The sequence below is a fragment of the Thalassophryne amazonica genome, chromosome 12, assembly GCF_902500255.1.
Source record: "Thalassophryne amazonica chromosome 12, fThaAma1.1, whole genome shotgun sequence".
Lineage (NCBI taxonomy): Eukaryota > Metazoa > Chordata > Actinopteri > Batrachoidiformes > Batrachoididae > Thalassophryne > Thalassophryne amazonica.
The window spans coordinates 83838486-83855607 of NC_047114.1; the positions used below are offsets into that span (position 1 = coordinate 83838486).

Sequence of the window (17122 nt, forward strand, 5' to 3'; positions counted from 1 at the left end):
TTAAATATGTGGTCAATTGTGGAATGTTTATAGAATTCATATTGTGGCTGAATCTACAGCTTTTGATGAAAAAAAAATTTGAGTTTTAAAACTACAAAATCAGGGTGACCATACTTAAAGAAGTTGCTTTATTTTTTGTTTTAAATCCCATCAGTTAATGCTTCCTTTGATGCGGGGTGGTTGCTGACACCACACAGGCATTGTGTGCAGGGCTCGGATACTTTGAAACTGTAGAGTGACTCTGTGTAATTGCAGTATTAAGGCCCTTTGATGTCCTACTATAATTTCCACCCATCAGAAAGGGAGTCTATGGGCTCCCTGATGAGGGTTTGCTGTGCCCCTCTGTCCAGACGGCTCCCTGCTCACTCTGTAATTATGGAAATGGTGTGTTTGTATTTATAGGCTAAACCCACAAATGGCTGCCCTTCTGTCGTGCAGCTGCAAAACATCACAGTGCAAATCAAGTGCTCATGTTTTAAAATTTAAGCGGTCGTGCGATGACATGTAAAACTTGAGTGTAACTGATCTAATGGCCTGCAGAGCCACTGAATCCAAGTGCAAAGCAAGTCACTGAAGTAAGGACTCCCAAATGTTTCATTTCATCCTTTTTTAATATTTACAATAAATACACATTTACAGTATAAAATCATGTACATATTTATATAAATTTAAGTACAAAATAAATCACAGGGCATCAAGCCCCGATGGTGTACAGAGCGGCTGCTGGATCGAGTTTTCACACAAAAGGAGGCAAAAAAAAATGTAAAAATATGCAATAGAATAAACAGGCCATTCAAATAGGCAGTTTAAATAAAACATTGTCTTTGCACATGTTGGGCAAGTGTATGTGCACTTTACTCCTGTCGACAAGAACATGTATACGGTTCCGTGGCCATGTAGTTGTGTCACAAAGAGTTTTGCAGTAGCACAGTCATAGAAAGGCACTTTTGTGTCAAACATCATTCCAGTTCTGTCAGAGGAGAGAGTAGTATATACAGGGCCAGCCCCTTCCTGGTCAAGCTTGTCTAAAGCTTTTACATAACCAAAGTAGTACCAGCTACGTTATTTTAGAAAATAACACAAAATTTGAATTCAGTATACAAGGGAAAAAAATAAAACAGGTTTTGGTCATGTGGAGGGGATTTTAAATTAAGTAATCAACACAAGTCCTTCCGTGCGCTTCTTCACATGTGTCTCTTCATGTGGAGAGCCAAGTGGTCAGACCTGGAGAAGGCGCGCTCGCACAGGTGGCACTGGAAAGGCCTGTGGCCGGTGTGTTTGCGGAAATGACGCGTCAGCTCGTCGGAGCGGGCGAATTTCCATCCGCAGCCTTCCCAGCTGCAGTGGTAGGGCTTCTCACCTGCAAGGAAAGACAGAACAGGGGGAAAAAAATGTTAGTGAGCTGTCCAGGAAAGTTAAACTGGTGCGTAATTACGCACAGCGCCGCGTAAAGTTGGTTCCCTGCGCCTAATTGTGCACAGGGATCCGAGTGGAGCGTGGCTCTGGGGGTAATTACACAAAACTAGATCAAGGCTCATGGTGTGAGTGAGAACTTACCAGTGTGAGTGCGGAGATGTGCCTTCAGGTGCGAGCTTTTCGTGTAGGTTTTGCCGCAGCCGGCGAATGTGCAGGTGTGCGTCGCCGTGCGCTTCCGCGGCCACGTTCGCCGTCCTCTCTTCGGTTTGGACTCCAGCAGCTCGAGGGGAGATGAAGGCGGCGTGAGCATCACCCTCTGCGCACCCGGCTGCATGCCGAGTGCGTCCTCGTACATTCCAAACGGAGGGTGCGGAGCGTGGAAGGGCATCTGCATCTGAGGAGGCGCCGGTGCGTGGTGCGGGAAAGCAGCCGCGGCGTGATACTTATGCGGGAAGTTGATGGTCTGACACATCGGTGCCTGGTAGTCCGACGTGCCCTGATCGTCGGGGCTGAGAGGCGGTGTCATGCTGCTGGAAGCGCGCGGGGAGATCGCCACCCGGGGCTGCTCGAAGGGCATCATGCACGAAACGTTCCCTTCTTGCTTGATTTTGCTGCAGCTTTGGAGCACCATGCCCAAAACGGGGCCGTAACTGTCCATGGGCGGCTCGACTTTAATGTTACTGCCAATGTCCTGCCGGGGGAAATGAGCTGTGTTGAAAAACCTCCCCTGGACGCCGCCGCCGTTACTGTTGCTGGCGGTGCGCGTAACGCCGTACGTGCTGGTTGCATCGGTGCGCAGCAGCTCCGTCATGAGGCTGGCGCCGTACGGCGGAGGAGGGGAGCGGTGGTCCTCCGCTGGGTAGGATGGCACCGAGCTCTCCGCCGGGTACAGGTTGGGGTCAACGTATTCCGCGGCGCTTTCTGAGCCAGTTGTGTTAGCGAGAATAAAATCCAGATCAAGAAAGTTACTCAGATCCTCGTCGTCCTTTTTGTCCAGGTTCTGTACCATTTCGAGCACGGAGCAGCTGGACGACATCAGCTTGTCCATCTCTCCTTTCCACCTCTGCAAAACACAACACCCAGCACATTCAGTTAGTGTGTGAAAGCATGCAAACATCTTTTCTTTTTGTTCCCTGCAACTCCGCAACATTCTAACAGGTTCATTTGTGGTTCCCCACCAACTTACGTTTTCCCAAGTTTTTTCTCTTTGATTTGAGAATGTCGAAAACGACGGCAGCATCACTCCAGATAAAGCCATGTGTTGTTCTCTGTTACCCTTCCTTTTTTAAATTGTGAAATAATAACTATCTCTTGTCAAAGTTTTGCTGTTGAGCGCCTGTTAGTGCGCCTGTTTCACTCTCTCCTCTCCAGAGGCATGAACGACTTGGAGCGGTAGGATGTCCTTACAAACCTTATAACTCAGAGAGCCCGCAGCGTCTGGCCAATTGTGAGAGTTCAGGAAACAACGTAAAGTTTGGTAAATTTAGCTCTTTATAAAGCGGCTCCGTGCAGTCAGTCCTCTGCGCTCTGAGCCGAAGCGGCGCAGCGCAAAGGAGCCTTTAAAGCGCAGGACCTTCCCCTCGGCAGTGACGACAAAAGTCAACAGACCGGCCCACCTGAGCTGCAAGTTTTGGAAAAAAGGTGCAGGGTTGTCGGGCTGGTGCAGGCGAAGCATCGGGACAAACACACTGGGTGACATAGCAACCGTCCGTCGTTACGTCATGAGCACAAAGGGCTCCAACAAGCTGTCAGTCAATCGTCATAAAACCAAAAAGTTCTGTTTTTGTTAAATCATAAACAGTATTGAAAAGAATTAAATGCACTGCATCTGATCTAGAAGAAAAACACAAAGTGTGTAAAGGATTTTTTTAAAGGCGGATCTGGGGTGGAGGTTGGGGGCGCCGAGGGGTGGGGGGGTACCCCACGCTCCATTCGGATTCCCCCCCAAGTCACTGGGATGACTGATGGATGCTGCTGTGTGCAGAATTAGAATATTTTTAGTGTTTAGAATGAAAATTGTGCTTTGAGAGACTCAGTATTTAGTTTGTCATGTTTCCTCAGAATGCAGGAAAAAGCTGAATCATAATCACAAGACTTTATTAATCGCAAAGGAAACTGCTCATGTTACAACTGTACAGATAAACAAAGCCATAAGTAGACATGAAAAGCAGTACATAAGGAAAAATAAAATAACCATATATTAAGAAGAAAATAGAATAGAGGACAAATGTCCGAATAAGACTACTTGAGCCTGAATTAGGTTTTTGATTTTAAAATTTTCAGATGGTAACAAGACAAACACCCTCTCCACCTTCACCTGTACAGAGGCTGGGTTTTCAGTTGTCCTGGGACAAGATCCAGGTGTTTAATGCTGTCTTGGACTCAGCCCTCAGAAGTCTAGGTGTAGGAGGTGAAAGTGTCCAACGATTAAAGACGTTCACTTATCTCTCATGTCTCTGGGTCCTCAGTCATTTAGATCAAGACACATGTGGGAAGACCTTATGGGGTCATGAGGTTGTGGGACACAGATGCTTGGCGATGCTGATATCTTTCCTGGAGAATTAAAGTTCAAGTCTTAGTGCTTCTTTTCCTACTGTATAGTTGTGAGACCTGGATGCTCATCAGGTGATGACAGGATGCCTTTGGTACTCTATCTGTTCGGAAGATCCTTTGACTTGGATCATGTGCCTTGAGAGGACGTGTCCGCTATAACATTTTGGACATGTGCTGCGTTTCTATGGGCGTGATCCAACATGTAGGTATCATTGTTGAAGAGCCCAACAACTGCAAACAGTCAAGAGGACGCGCGGCACGATACTTACTGGGCAGAATTTCAATCCAATAATTATGTGTAGCTTAGTGCTCCTGCTTCATGATATGAAGGTCCACCTGTCCCCCAGTCTCACTGAATATCTGAATTTGGGCTACGAAAGACATCTGATGTAAAAGTTGTGCCAAATTAATTTGCAGATCCATACCAGATGTGCTGTGGAGATCCTGAAAAAAAAACAAAAAAAAAACATGCAACTTGAATATCAGCTCCACATGATCAGAAAGTTATGTTATTTGGACACATTCTGATCATGTGTAACAATTGCACATATTTAAATCATGTAAATTCAACAGACTTTTTTCAGTTCATTTATTTGTGTTAAATTCTAGTGTTTTTTTAATAGAGTTACTAAATGTAGCTACGTAACATCAGCATAACTAAAGGTTCAGTATCAATGCGATGATTGGACTGGTTCTTTATCGATTCCTGGTCAGTTTGCTTTGTAGGGACATGTAGGTCTACATAGGTTTTCAGCATCACTCCATCTGTTTACTTTGTTGCTAGATGCAGATTTTGACAACTTATCTGACGTCAAGCTGCATGAGTCATTGCACTATAGAACTGTCAGAAAAAAAACACAAAAGGCTTTGACAAGAGGACTTACATCAGAAGCATACAATTCCGATGGAATGACAAATGTGGAACCGGTCCTTAAGTGGAATGCTAGTTTTAGACTTTATTCATGCCAAAAAATGCATGATGTCACGCCCTACACTTGTCACAAGACACTGTTCACTTGATTAAGACCAGTTACAACACATTTGAATCTGCAATAAGTATTTTCTAACAGGTTGATTCATGTTGTTTGCGTGACTTTTATGTGTTTCACTTATATTTTAATCATGTAAAAAGAATAAGGAATGAATCTCCCCTCATGCTTATGTGCAAATATATTTGATTTATGTATATAATAATAATAATTAATAATAAAAGTAGCGTTTGATGCCTCTCATCCCTAACCCCTTTTTATTGGCATGTCAGCAAAAAAAAAAATCAGTTCCAACAAAAGTGAATATGTCAGATATATTTTTTTTATTCAGTGATAATAATAATAATAATTTTGATTTTCTCTTCAGTAGAATACCACACACAGTTGCAAATGATCATAGTATTAAAATGATTGTAATACACAATTACTTATACTTTCAGTTATGTTATTGTAAACATATAGTTTTGAGGTCCTGTGACATATAGTGTGGTGCAACTTAATTTTCGTGTTATCATCAAAAAAGTTCTTCTCTTCACATTTATTTATTCATGAATATTTATAAGGTTTTTCTCATTGTTAATGTTTTTATAATACATTAAATGTGCCTAAAGCATTTGCACAGTACTACACATATAAAGCACATCTGGAAGGTATAACTAAGAAGTCACGTGTACATACGTATTCACACACTTTGCTCAATACTTCCTTGTTGCATCTTCAGCAGCCTCAAATCTTGAATATGATGCCACAAGCTTGGTGCACCTATCTTAGGGCAGTTTTGCCTTTTCCTCTTTGCAGCACCTCTCAGGTTCCATCAGGTTGGATGGGGAGCGTCAGTGCACAGCCATTTTCAGATCTCTCCAGAGATGTTCAATTGGATTCAGGTCTGGGCTATGGCTGGGCCACTCAAGGACATTCACAGAGTTCAATTCAATTCAATTGTCCTGAAGCCACTCCTTTGATATCTTGGCTGTGTGCTTAGGGTCATTGTCCTGCTGAAACATGCCCCAGTCTGAGGTCAAGAGCGCTCTGGAGCAGGTTTTCATCCAGGATGTCTCTGTACATTGCTGCATTCATCGTTTCCTCAATCCTGACTAGTCTCCCAGTTCCTGCCGCTGAAAAACATCCCCACAGCATGATGCTGCCACCAAACATGCTTCACTGTATGGATGGTGCCTGGTTTCCACCAAACATGACGCCTGACATTCACATCAAAGAGTTCATTCTTTGTCTCATCAGACCAGAGAATTTTGTTTCTCATGGTCTGAGAGTCCTTCAGGTGCCTTTTGGTAAACTCCAGGTGGGCTACCATGTGCCTTTTACTAAGGAGTGGCTGACATCTGGCCACTCTACCATACAGGCCTGATCGGTGGATTGCTGCAGAGATGGTTGTCCTTCTGGAAGGTTCTCCTCTCTCCACACAGGAATGCTGGAGCTCTGACAGAGCAACCATCGTGTTCTTGGTCACCTCTCTGACTAAGGACCTTCTCCCCTGATCGCTCAGTTTAGATGGGTGGCCAGCTCTAGGAAGAGTCCTGGTGCATCTGAATGTCTTCCATTTACAGATAATGTGGAGGCCACTGTGCTCATTGGGACCTTCAAAGCAACAGAAATGTTTCTGTACCCTTCCACAGATTTGTGCCTCCAGACAATCCTGTCTCAGAGGTCTACAGACAATCCTGTCTCAGAGGTCTACACACAATTCCTTTGACTTCATGTTTGGTTTGCGCTCTGACATGCACTGACAACTGTGGGATCTTATACAGTGAGGAGAATTAAGTATTTGAACACCTACCAACCAGCAAGAATTCTGGCTCACACAGACCTGTTAATTTTTCTTTAAGAAGCCCTCTTATTCTGCACTCTTTACCTGTATTAACTGCACGTTTAAACTTTTTACCTGTATAACAGACACCTGTTCACACACTCAATCAATCACACTCCAACCTGTCCACCATAGCCAAGACCAAAGACCTGTCTAAGGACATCAGGGACAAAACTGTAGACCTGCACAAGGCTGGGATGGACTACAGGACAACAGGCAAGCAGCTTGGTAGAAGACAACAACTGTTATGATTATTTATTAGAAAGTGGAAGAAACACAAGATGACTGTCAGTCTCCCTCAGTCTGGGATTCCATACAAGATTTCACTTTGTGGGGTAAGAATGATCCTGAGAAAGCTCCAAACTACACAGAAGGACCTGGTCAATGACCTGAAGAGAGCTGGGACCACAGTCACAAAGATTACATTAGTAACACATGATGCTGTCATGGTTTAAAATCCTGCAGGGCAGGAAGGTCCCCCTGCTCATGCCAGCACATGTCCAGGCCCGTTTGAAGTTCACCAGTGACCATCTGGATGATCCAGAGGAGGCATGAGGAAGGTCATGTGGTCAGATGAGACCAGAATAGAGCTTTTTGGAATCAACTTCACTTATCATGTGCATGGGGGTGGAAACATCATACTCTGGGGGTGCTCTTCTGCAAAGGGGACAGGACGACTGCACCGTATTGAAGGGAGGATGGATGGGGTCATGTATTGCGAGATTTTGGCAAACAACCTCCTTCTCTCAGCTTTGAAGATGGGTCATGGCTGGGTCTTCCAGCATGACAATGACCCCAAACACACAGCCAGGGCAACTAAGGAGGGGCTCTGTAAGAAGCATTTCAAGGTCCTGGAGTGGCCTAGACAGTCTCCAGACCTGAACTCAATAGAAAATCTTTGGAGGGAGCTGAAACGCCAAACCTGAAAGATTTGGAGAAGATCTGTATGGAGGAGTGGACCAAAATCCCTGCTGCAGTGTGTGAAAACCTGGTGAACTACAGGAAACTTTTGACCTCTGTAATTGCAAACAAAGGCTACTGTACCCAATATTAACATTGATTTTCACAGGTGTTCAAATACTTATTTGCAGCAGTAACATACAAATAAATTATTAAAAATCATACATTGTGGTTTATGGATTTTTTTTTTTTTTTTTTTTTAGATTATGTCTCTCACAGTGGACATGCACCTAAGACGAAAATTTCAGACCCCTCCTTGATTTCTAAGTGGGAGAACTTGCAAAATTGCAGGGTGTTCAAATACTTATTTTCCCTCACTGTATATGTAGACAGGTGTGTGCTTCTCTAAATCATGTCCCATCAACTGAACGTACCCAAGGATGATCAGTGGAAACAGGATGCACCCGATTTTGAGCATCATGGCAAAAGATGTGAATACTTACGTACATGTGATTTCTTATTTTATTTTTAATAAATTTGCATAAATCTAACAAAACAAAACCTTTTTTTTCATATTGCCTTTATGGAGTATTGTGTGTAGAATTTTGAGGGAAAAAATGAATTTCATGCATTTTGGAATAAGGCTGTAACATAACAAAATGTGGAAAAGTGATGTGAATACTTTCCTGAAGTACTGTAGACGTATGTTTTTTGCGTGTGTGTGTGTGTGTGTGTGTGTGTGTGTGTGTGTGTGTGTGTGTGTGTGTGTGTGTGTGTGTGTGTGTGTGTGTGTGTGTGTGTGTGTGTTAAAGAGCCGCATTCTGCTCTGTAAGTATGTGAAATGGTGCAAAACGTAAAATCTGTTTCACCAAATATAATTAAAACTTTATTTACGTTATTCTTAAAAAAAAAGTGTGTGTGGTTTGTACGAGCTCTTCTGCGTTCATTCATTTGTCCACAGAGCCAAAAGCGCCACCACGAGTTGACAGATTTCTGATCTTTGTGTTCCTGCAGGTGAATGAAGTCACCTGTTCCGCGCGCGACTCTCGGTGTTTTTTTTTGGGGGGGGGGGGGGGGTTCGCGCAGCAGGATTGTCCAAACAGGCGCCAGGATCGTCTGAAACGGGTTTCACGCTCTCTCTCGCTCCCCCCCACTCGTGATGTAAACATCATTTAAGGTAACGTGTCATTGAGGTGTAAACGAGCAGCACACATTTACATCACAACTCTGTCTGCTGCTTTCTGACCTGAGAGGAGCACAATGGTTTTCCCAGCAGGATCCACTGGTTCCACACTTCACCAGACCAACTGCGCCTGTTAAACTAACAAATAAATAAATAAAGCAACTCTATTAAGGATTCTTCAAGAACAGACTCTGACATACCATCTTTTTCACACGTGTGTGCTGTTGCACCATTTGCTTTTTCTTTTAAATAAAGGACATTTTTACATCTGAATAATAATATATGATCCTTTAAGTTTTAAAGCTACAGTGTGTAGGATGTAGGGGCATCTAGTGGTGAGATTATAAATTGCACTATACGATCACTGGTCATAATTTTGTTATGTTACAGCCTTATTCCAAAATGCATGAAATTCATTTTTTCCCATATGGATGGAGCCAGTGAAGATATCGGGTTCAAAAATCACCAAAAATATCGATGAAAATGTCCTATCTTGAGAACTGCTGCATCTAGAGACTTGAAATTTGGCTCCAAATGTTGCTTGACCCCAAGTTTATATTCAACTTCTATAGCAACAATAAGCCTATCTGGTGTTTTTTAAGCGTAATTGACAAAAAAACTAATTTCAGTACATATGTTAACGATCAATTGTAACAAACAAAATCTATGTAGTTTTTATTTCAGGAACATCAGTTGAGTATAATCATCACATGTAAAGAATGACATGGCCACAATGAACTAATAAGCAACAGAGTGGTTTTCTACGTCAACAGCACATATACAACATACATGTTACTTGAAATTTTCAAGCGCTCCGTCCATATGGGTTTTTGGAATCAAATGACCCAAAAATTATACTGTTATGGTTTATTCCATGTATATTTCCATATTCCATGAAAACATTTATAGATTTCCAAATTTGTTGAAATAACACCCCTCCCTATTGTTAACCCTCTGGGGCTGACGCTGTCGTATATGACGGCTAAGGCCAAGCTTTACTAAATTATAAATAACTTTTGAATGATATGAGATAGAAACTCAGTTTTTTTTTTTTTTTGCTGAAAAGTTAACTGCGGACTTTTGAGCCAGCCATCGGCCACCTTTGTACTCCTCATAGAAGCTGTGTGATGACGTGCGCAATGTGAGTGTCCAATTGGAATTGGTTCACCGTCACATGGTTTTACAAAATCCAATCGTAAGGCAGATTTACCTCATGTGAAAAGCCAAAGATCATTTTCAGGAGTGATATGTTACTAGCTGGGCCGTTTGAATAGCCCCCTGGGTGCTCCAATGAGTACATACATACTATTAGTACATACTCAATGTGCCCTGTGCCATTACGCACAGCAATCAATGAAAGCAGGAGCACACGGAGAGCCTCTGATGACAATCTCACGTGCCCAAACAAAGAGTGTGTAACTATCAGGATTTCTCCACTAGTTTGCATGTGAATGTTACTGGATAACTCTGTTGCTTTCTCTGCGTAAAGCACTGTTTACCATATCAATGGACAACAAAACGCATAGACCATTTTGTATATATTGTTCAAAATGTGCATTTGTTTTTTGTTTTGTTATTTGCTTTTTTGTTGTACAGTCTTTCACACAAGACCTCAAATTACCTTTATAAAGTGTCAAAACAGTTGTTTATTATAGTTTGCTGTGTGTTTTGAATAAATGTGTGTGGAAAATTATTTTTCGCTTTATTTTTTCCTTGCCTATTTTTGAATGTAAACCTTTATAACACTTATAAAACACAACAAAAACATATATATTCTGAAAGCACAGGTTGTCCTGAAAAAAAAGAGACATAAAACTTGATTGTGGGATGCAGGGAGAGCTCTTAACAGCAATAATACATTTATGCCAGGCGAGTGAACTGTCCAAAAAATGCCCTCGGACCCCAGAGGGTTAACCTGCATGAGCAATTAGTGAAGGGGGAGCAACCACTGATTCCTTTTTTTCTTCTGTCTTCTGCCTGTGTTGTAAAATATGATCATGAAAACACATTGATTTGTTGTAGTAAGTAATTATTTCATGCATCTGAGTGAGTGAGTGAATTCACATTCTTTCAGACACAATATCTCTAAAGCTAAGAATACCAGCATCTTATTATTTCCTGTGTCAAAGGCTAGTATTTCAGAGATAATACGATTAACCTTTTATCAATATACACATTGGGTAACATATTCAAATGTTGACTGAGTGATTTTTTTAAAAGCATTTATTACCAATTAAACCAGATTAGATGTATGCCCATATTACTTAACATATTGAATTACAAAGAGAAAACGCATCGTATTTACAGGCCTGTATGTTACATTTTGAATAGATGTTATGAATGCTGCATTGCATTCCTGCAGAACAAAAACCTAAATCCCACATACTGTCACTTTAAATTCATTAAACAGGTAATATTTTTGGCCTGATTTGTTTGTAACAACATAACTAAAAATGGTATGGTTGGATTCCACGGACCTGTTGTTGAGATGTCAGTTTTGAATCAAAGACCAATCAATTCAACAGAAAACTGACATTGTCCACTTTTAAGGGAGTGCTCCATCACTACGACCTAAAAGCCATGTCGACCAGATGGGAAGCCATTATTCCAAAATCAAAAACCTGGACAAAAGTTTTGATCGTGGCCATGTTATTGTTCTTCTTCTTTCATGTCAGTTGTGGATGAATGGCTTCATCCTTGGTCAACAGGCTTTTGATGTCATGGTGATGGAGCGCTCTCTGTAAAGTAGATGATGTCAGGTGTCTCCAGCTCTTTCATGAGTGTCTTAGTTGTGATACAGAGGTTCTGTCGGATCTGTTGTTTATTAGAGACTGTTAACTTGGACCTCCTTTCTCAGTGACAGTCCCAAGCTTCTTATGTTTTAATATAATAGATTATACTGGTGTTTATAGGATCATGAATGTATCTGCAATGTTCCTAAGAAGGAATCCAGTATTGGGATCAGAATCCTTTAGATTTTTGTATTCTTCAGTTCTTAAATGCAGAGTGGAGGCAGAATCTCTGACTTTCTTAGAAATGTCTTCCAGCTCTGAATCTGATCACTGGCTGCATGGACTGGGTATGTGGCAGGGCTGCAAAACCCAGCGGCTTTTGTGCCTTTGATGGAGAAAAAAGGTTTGCTGATGTAGACTTCAAGGACAATGCTGTGATCTTTGCGGAATCAATGGATTCACTGATTGGAACTGGAGTATCTAGGTTTGCGATTGTCCTGGATCAAGACTATGATCCAGTTGGACTCAACCATCAAAAGTGTATTTGTGTGCCTTGAAAATGTTGAGTTTGTGGAGACATTCACATACCTCGGCAGTGACATTCATGTCTCTGGGTCCTCTCTTTTTGATGTCGAGAGACACCAGAGAAGAGCTTTAACACATTTGTATGAGTGATGCTGGGGAATGAAAGACCAAGACTTGGATTCTAACCAGTGAGGCAAGGTGACCACTGGATGTTTCTGGTACTGGGTCTCTTCAAGCGATCCTCGCATCAAACAAGCAAGTTACTTAGGGAGACCCAGTTGAGTCTTCCCTTAGTCGACTTCAACTGGTTCAAAATGCTGCAGCACGTCTATTAAGTGACGTGTAGACGTGGCCATATCACCCCAGTCCTCCACGCTCTGCACTGGCTTCCAGTTCGGGCTAGAATTGATTTTCAAAATCTTATGTTTGTTTTTAAAGCTCTGAATGGTTTGGCCCCACCATACTTAGCCGAGCTGCTGACACATCGAGACCAAACCAGAGTTTTGAGATCATTTAACCAGTGTGCACTAGAGGTTCTGAGGTCCAGGCACTGCCACTGGGGAGACCGGGCATTCTCTGTGGCCGCACCCAGACTTTGGAACGCGAGATCTGCACCATCACTGACCTGGGTCTATTTAAATCTAAATGAAAAACCTTCCTTTTTAGAATGGCTTTTGCACAACCAGCAGCACTCTGACATTTTATTTAGTTCTTATCTGCAAATATTTTTGGATGTATATTTTATTGATGTGTCTGTTTTAAATTTGTTTATTGTCTTATGGTTTTAAGTTATTCTCTGTGTTTTTTTTATCTGACTGTGAAGTACTTTGGCCACCCTCTGGGCTGTGGAAAAAGCTATATAAATAAACTTTGATTGATTGATTGATGTGACATGTTTCTATGGGCATTAACCAGCATGCAAAGTCCCTCAGAGTTTGAGTATCCCAGCAGCTGGAAAAGACCAAGGCATTGTCTAACTTTCACCTGGCTGTGGCTGATAGACGGTTTACTTTCAAAAGGTGAGGATGAACCGGATGTCTGCCTAGATGGTTGCCATCCAGGACCCAAAGTAGCTCTGTAGTTTGGTGGATGCCGTGCTTCCAGACCTGACCTGAACTCTTAAATGCAAGAAGTCTCTGCTTCTTCAGGTCGACCCTTAAATACAGCTAAGAAGTCGCCCCAATTAAGTTCCAATTATGGCAGTTTGTCACTCAGAAATTTTACAACTAATTCCAACAAGTATTGGTGTGAGAAACACACACACACACATACACACATAAACATAAAAAAATAACGGGGTGATAAATGAACCCATTCGGTTGTTGTAGTTGCTAAAATAGCTTGGAGGTTTGAGGGTTAAAGACACATTCCTACTGGTGTGTGTAAACCAGTGACCCTATAAAAATCTGACACAGTGAAGAAAAACTGAACTGAATTATTATTTTAAAATAACCTCACACTGTAATTAAGTTGACATTCGAACAGACGTAACACGCATCGTGGCTGGCAGGTCGCTCCCGCGAGACCGTTCTTTGTGTGACCATGTGTGTTTGTCGTCTTTGGCAGTGTGTGTGCTGTTGTTGCTGTCCAGGCCGTTGTGTGTGTGTGTGTGTGTGAGCGGCACGAGAAGCCTGCGGTGCTGCTGAGTCGCACTTCTTCTCCACCACACACTGATATCAACTCTTACCTGCATTTAACGCTAAAGTTAGATTTAAAGAGCCCATTTTTATACAAGATGAAACATTTTAAGAACAGACCAATAGTGCAGCAGATAACTGAAACAATCCTTCACATGGCGATACAAGCACCAGATTTGGCATGAAGGTTCTTCATAAATCAGTGTTTGAGAAAAAGGTGCTGGCCATGTGAAAATCCAGTATGACAGCCAGGTAGGTAGGGGTCAATGAAGAATGACACAGGGTCAAAATTTAAAAATGCTCCAATCATATTGAAATCTATACCAAATTATGTGTGTGATCACAAAGATTCCAAAAAGGTATAGTTTGGACTATCTATGACTGAATGTTATGGAGTTATGGGGTAAAAACAGCAAGAATGGTAAGAAAGGTCAGTTTCAGTTTGCACAGGAGTCAAAAGTTAAAGTTGCTCCAGTTTTGGTAGAAAGTGGTGCAAAATATTGGTTGAACTAATAGGATTAATAAATGGAATAGTTTTGACTGTGTTGAATGCTTGGTTTGCAGAGTAAATGTCAAACAATGTTGATGTCCAATGGATTCTATGGCATATGATGTATGTTACCCTGTAACGTGACAACTAAGCATGACACATGGTGCAAACTATTCCTTTTTAAACCCCTATTAACTCAACCAATAATTTGCATCACATTTTACAAACACTGGAGCAACTTTAACTTTTGACCCCTGTACAAACTGAAACTGACCTTTGTCACCATTCTAGCTGTCTTTGCCTCATAACTCCATAACATTCAATCATAGATAGTCCAAACTATACCTTTTTGGAATAGTTATGATCAGACAAATAATATGTTATACTTTTCAATATGATTGGAGCATTTTTACATTTTGACTCCTGTGCAATTCTTCATTGACCCCTACCTGGCCACCATATTAGATTTTCAAGTGGCCAGCACTTTTTTCTCAAATACTGATTTATGAAGAACATTCATGCCAAATCTGATGCTTGTATGACCAAGTGAACAATTCTGGCCAAAAGTCATACTTATCTGCTCCACTACAACAGGTCTGCAGTCTTTAGCTAAAGTACACACTCTCGATAATCGTCTGAAATGCGTCAGCCAGATGTATCTTCTTGCATGTCATATTCAATACGAGGATTAGCTGAAGCGTTTGAGACAACACTGGTCGTGTGCTCGTAAAACATCTCTTTATTCATGCGGGTGTCTTTCTTCTTTAATACTGCAGTAACAACCTGAGCTCTTGTTGCACTGCTGACACGTCTGCCATGAGCAGTGAGTGTGCCAGCGCTGCACTGAGCTGACTTTTCATCTGACTGTTCAGTGGAAAGTGCGTCACTCGGCGAGGATCCAGTAAGACCGTGAGGGAAGTCCTGATGTGTGAACTCCTGATTTCTGACCGTGACCTTGGCCCCACGCTTTGGCCCTTCTGTACTACCAGTGAAAGCAAGAACGCTCTCACTTCCTCTGTTACTCAGCCTTTATTGCTTTTTAGCCTGCACGCTGGTGAAGCAGGGTGTTTGTGTGTGTGTGTGTCTGTGGACAAGATCACTCAAAAATTGCTGGACAGATTTACTTCAAACTTGGTGTCAATATTACTTGGAAAATATCTTGAGGTGATTAGATTTTGGAGTAGTTTGGTCAAAGATCAAGATCAAGGAAAACTTGGTCCGAAAAGCATTTTTTTTTTTTTTTAATCTCAACAATCAAGAAGCCTTGATTGGTGGCCAAGTGGTTAATGCGCTTGGTTTCAGTTCAGAAGGCTCTGGGTTCAAATCCCACCCCTGCCACATTTATCCATGTAATGTGGAGTTGCGTCAGGAAGGGCATCCGGCGTAAAACTTGTGCCAATTCAACATGCAGACCTTGGATTTGCTGTTGCGACTCCGAGTGCAAACAAGGGAGCAGCCGAAGGGACTTACTACTCAACAATCAAGAAGCCTAGATGGATGATCAAACACATATTTTGATCAGCACAATATTTGTCATTGATTGATATGAATGAGGGTGGCACCGTGGATTAGTGGTTAGCACTGTTACCTCACAACAAGAAAGTCACTGAATCGCTTCCAATCTGGTCCTTTCTGTGTGGAGTTGGTATCTCCCAGTGTTTACCCGGGTTCCCTTCGGGTGGCCCGATTCCTCCCACTTCCAAAGACATGCAGGTTAGGTGGATTGGAAAATTTTAAATTGACCATACGTGTGTGTGCAGCCCAGAGGCCTACTTTACTTTCGTGCTTCCATCACGAAATGAGTCATATTTTCGTGACATGTTTTGTTAATTTCACTACTTCTAACCCGAGCCCTTTTCCTAACCATAACCATAACACCCGCATCACCGTACATTTCGTACTCCCGTCATGTAAAGTGCATTTTCATGATGGTATCATGACCCGTAGATTAATTACCATTAATTTCCATTAATTATCATAGATTAATTGGTGTGGGAGAGCATGAATGTGTATATGTGGCCATGTGATAAGACACGAGTTCTGTACTGTCACCCTATGAGTGCTGGGATAGGCTCCAGCCTCCCATGACCCTTGATTGAAGTAAGTGAGTGTAGAAAATGAATGGATAACCCACCTTATGACATCACAAAGATATATATATATATGGTGCATCCAGAAAGTATTCACGTCGCTTCACTTTTTTGGTATATTAAAGCCTTATTCCAAAATGGATTAAATTCATTTTTTTCCTCAAAATTCTACTCACAACACCCCATAATGACTACATTAAAAAAAACTAAGAAATCACATGTACGTAAGTATTCACACCTTTTACTCAATAAATTACTGCATTTATATAGTGCTTTTCCATCTGCATCAAACCACTTTACAATAATGCCTCACAATCACCCCGATGTCAGGGGTGATTTTTATTATTATTATTATTATTATTTCCTCAGAGTCATTCCCTGAAAAACTGAGGGACCCAACGTGTGTGTTACACTAAAATGGTCAAAAACACTACAACTGAAAACTAAATTACAACTAGAGAAAAATTCTGCAGTAAATTCTATATACCAGTTTAGTATAATAACTAAAACTTTGTTGATGCACCTTTGGCAGCAATTACATTTGCAAGTCTTCTTGAATATAATGCCACAAGCTTGGTGCACCTATCTTTGGGCAGTTTCGTCAATTCCTCTCTGCAGCACTTCTCAAGTTCCATCGGGTTGGATGGGGAGTGCCGGTGCACAGCCATTTTCGGATCTCTCCAGAGATGTTCAATCAGATTCAGGTCTGGACTCTGGCTGGGCCACTCAAAGACATTCACAGAGTTGTCCTGAAGCCACTCCTTTGATATCTTGGCTGTGTG

At 41.8% G+C, this 17122-nt stretch overlaps 1 protein-coding gene across 1 annotated transcript; it reads right to left on the bottom strand.

The window, feature by feature from the left end:
* Nucleotides 1-597: 597 nt before the first annotated feature.
* Nucleotides 598-16703, bottom strand: klf2b (Kruppel-like factor 2b). Its single transcript, XM_034183041.1, has 4 exons — nt 16682-16703; nt 2603-2700; nt 1558-2479; nt 598-1360 (listed from the first exon to the last, which is right to left on the bottom strand). Exons 2-4 carry the CDS (start codon nt 2672-2674, stop codon nt 1185-1187), a joined length of 1170 nt encoding a protein of 389 aa, XP_034038932.1. The 5' UTR covers nt 2675-2700; nt 16682-16703; the 3' UTR covers nt 598-1184.
* Nucleotides 16704-17122: the final 419 nt, after the last annotated feature.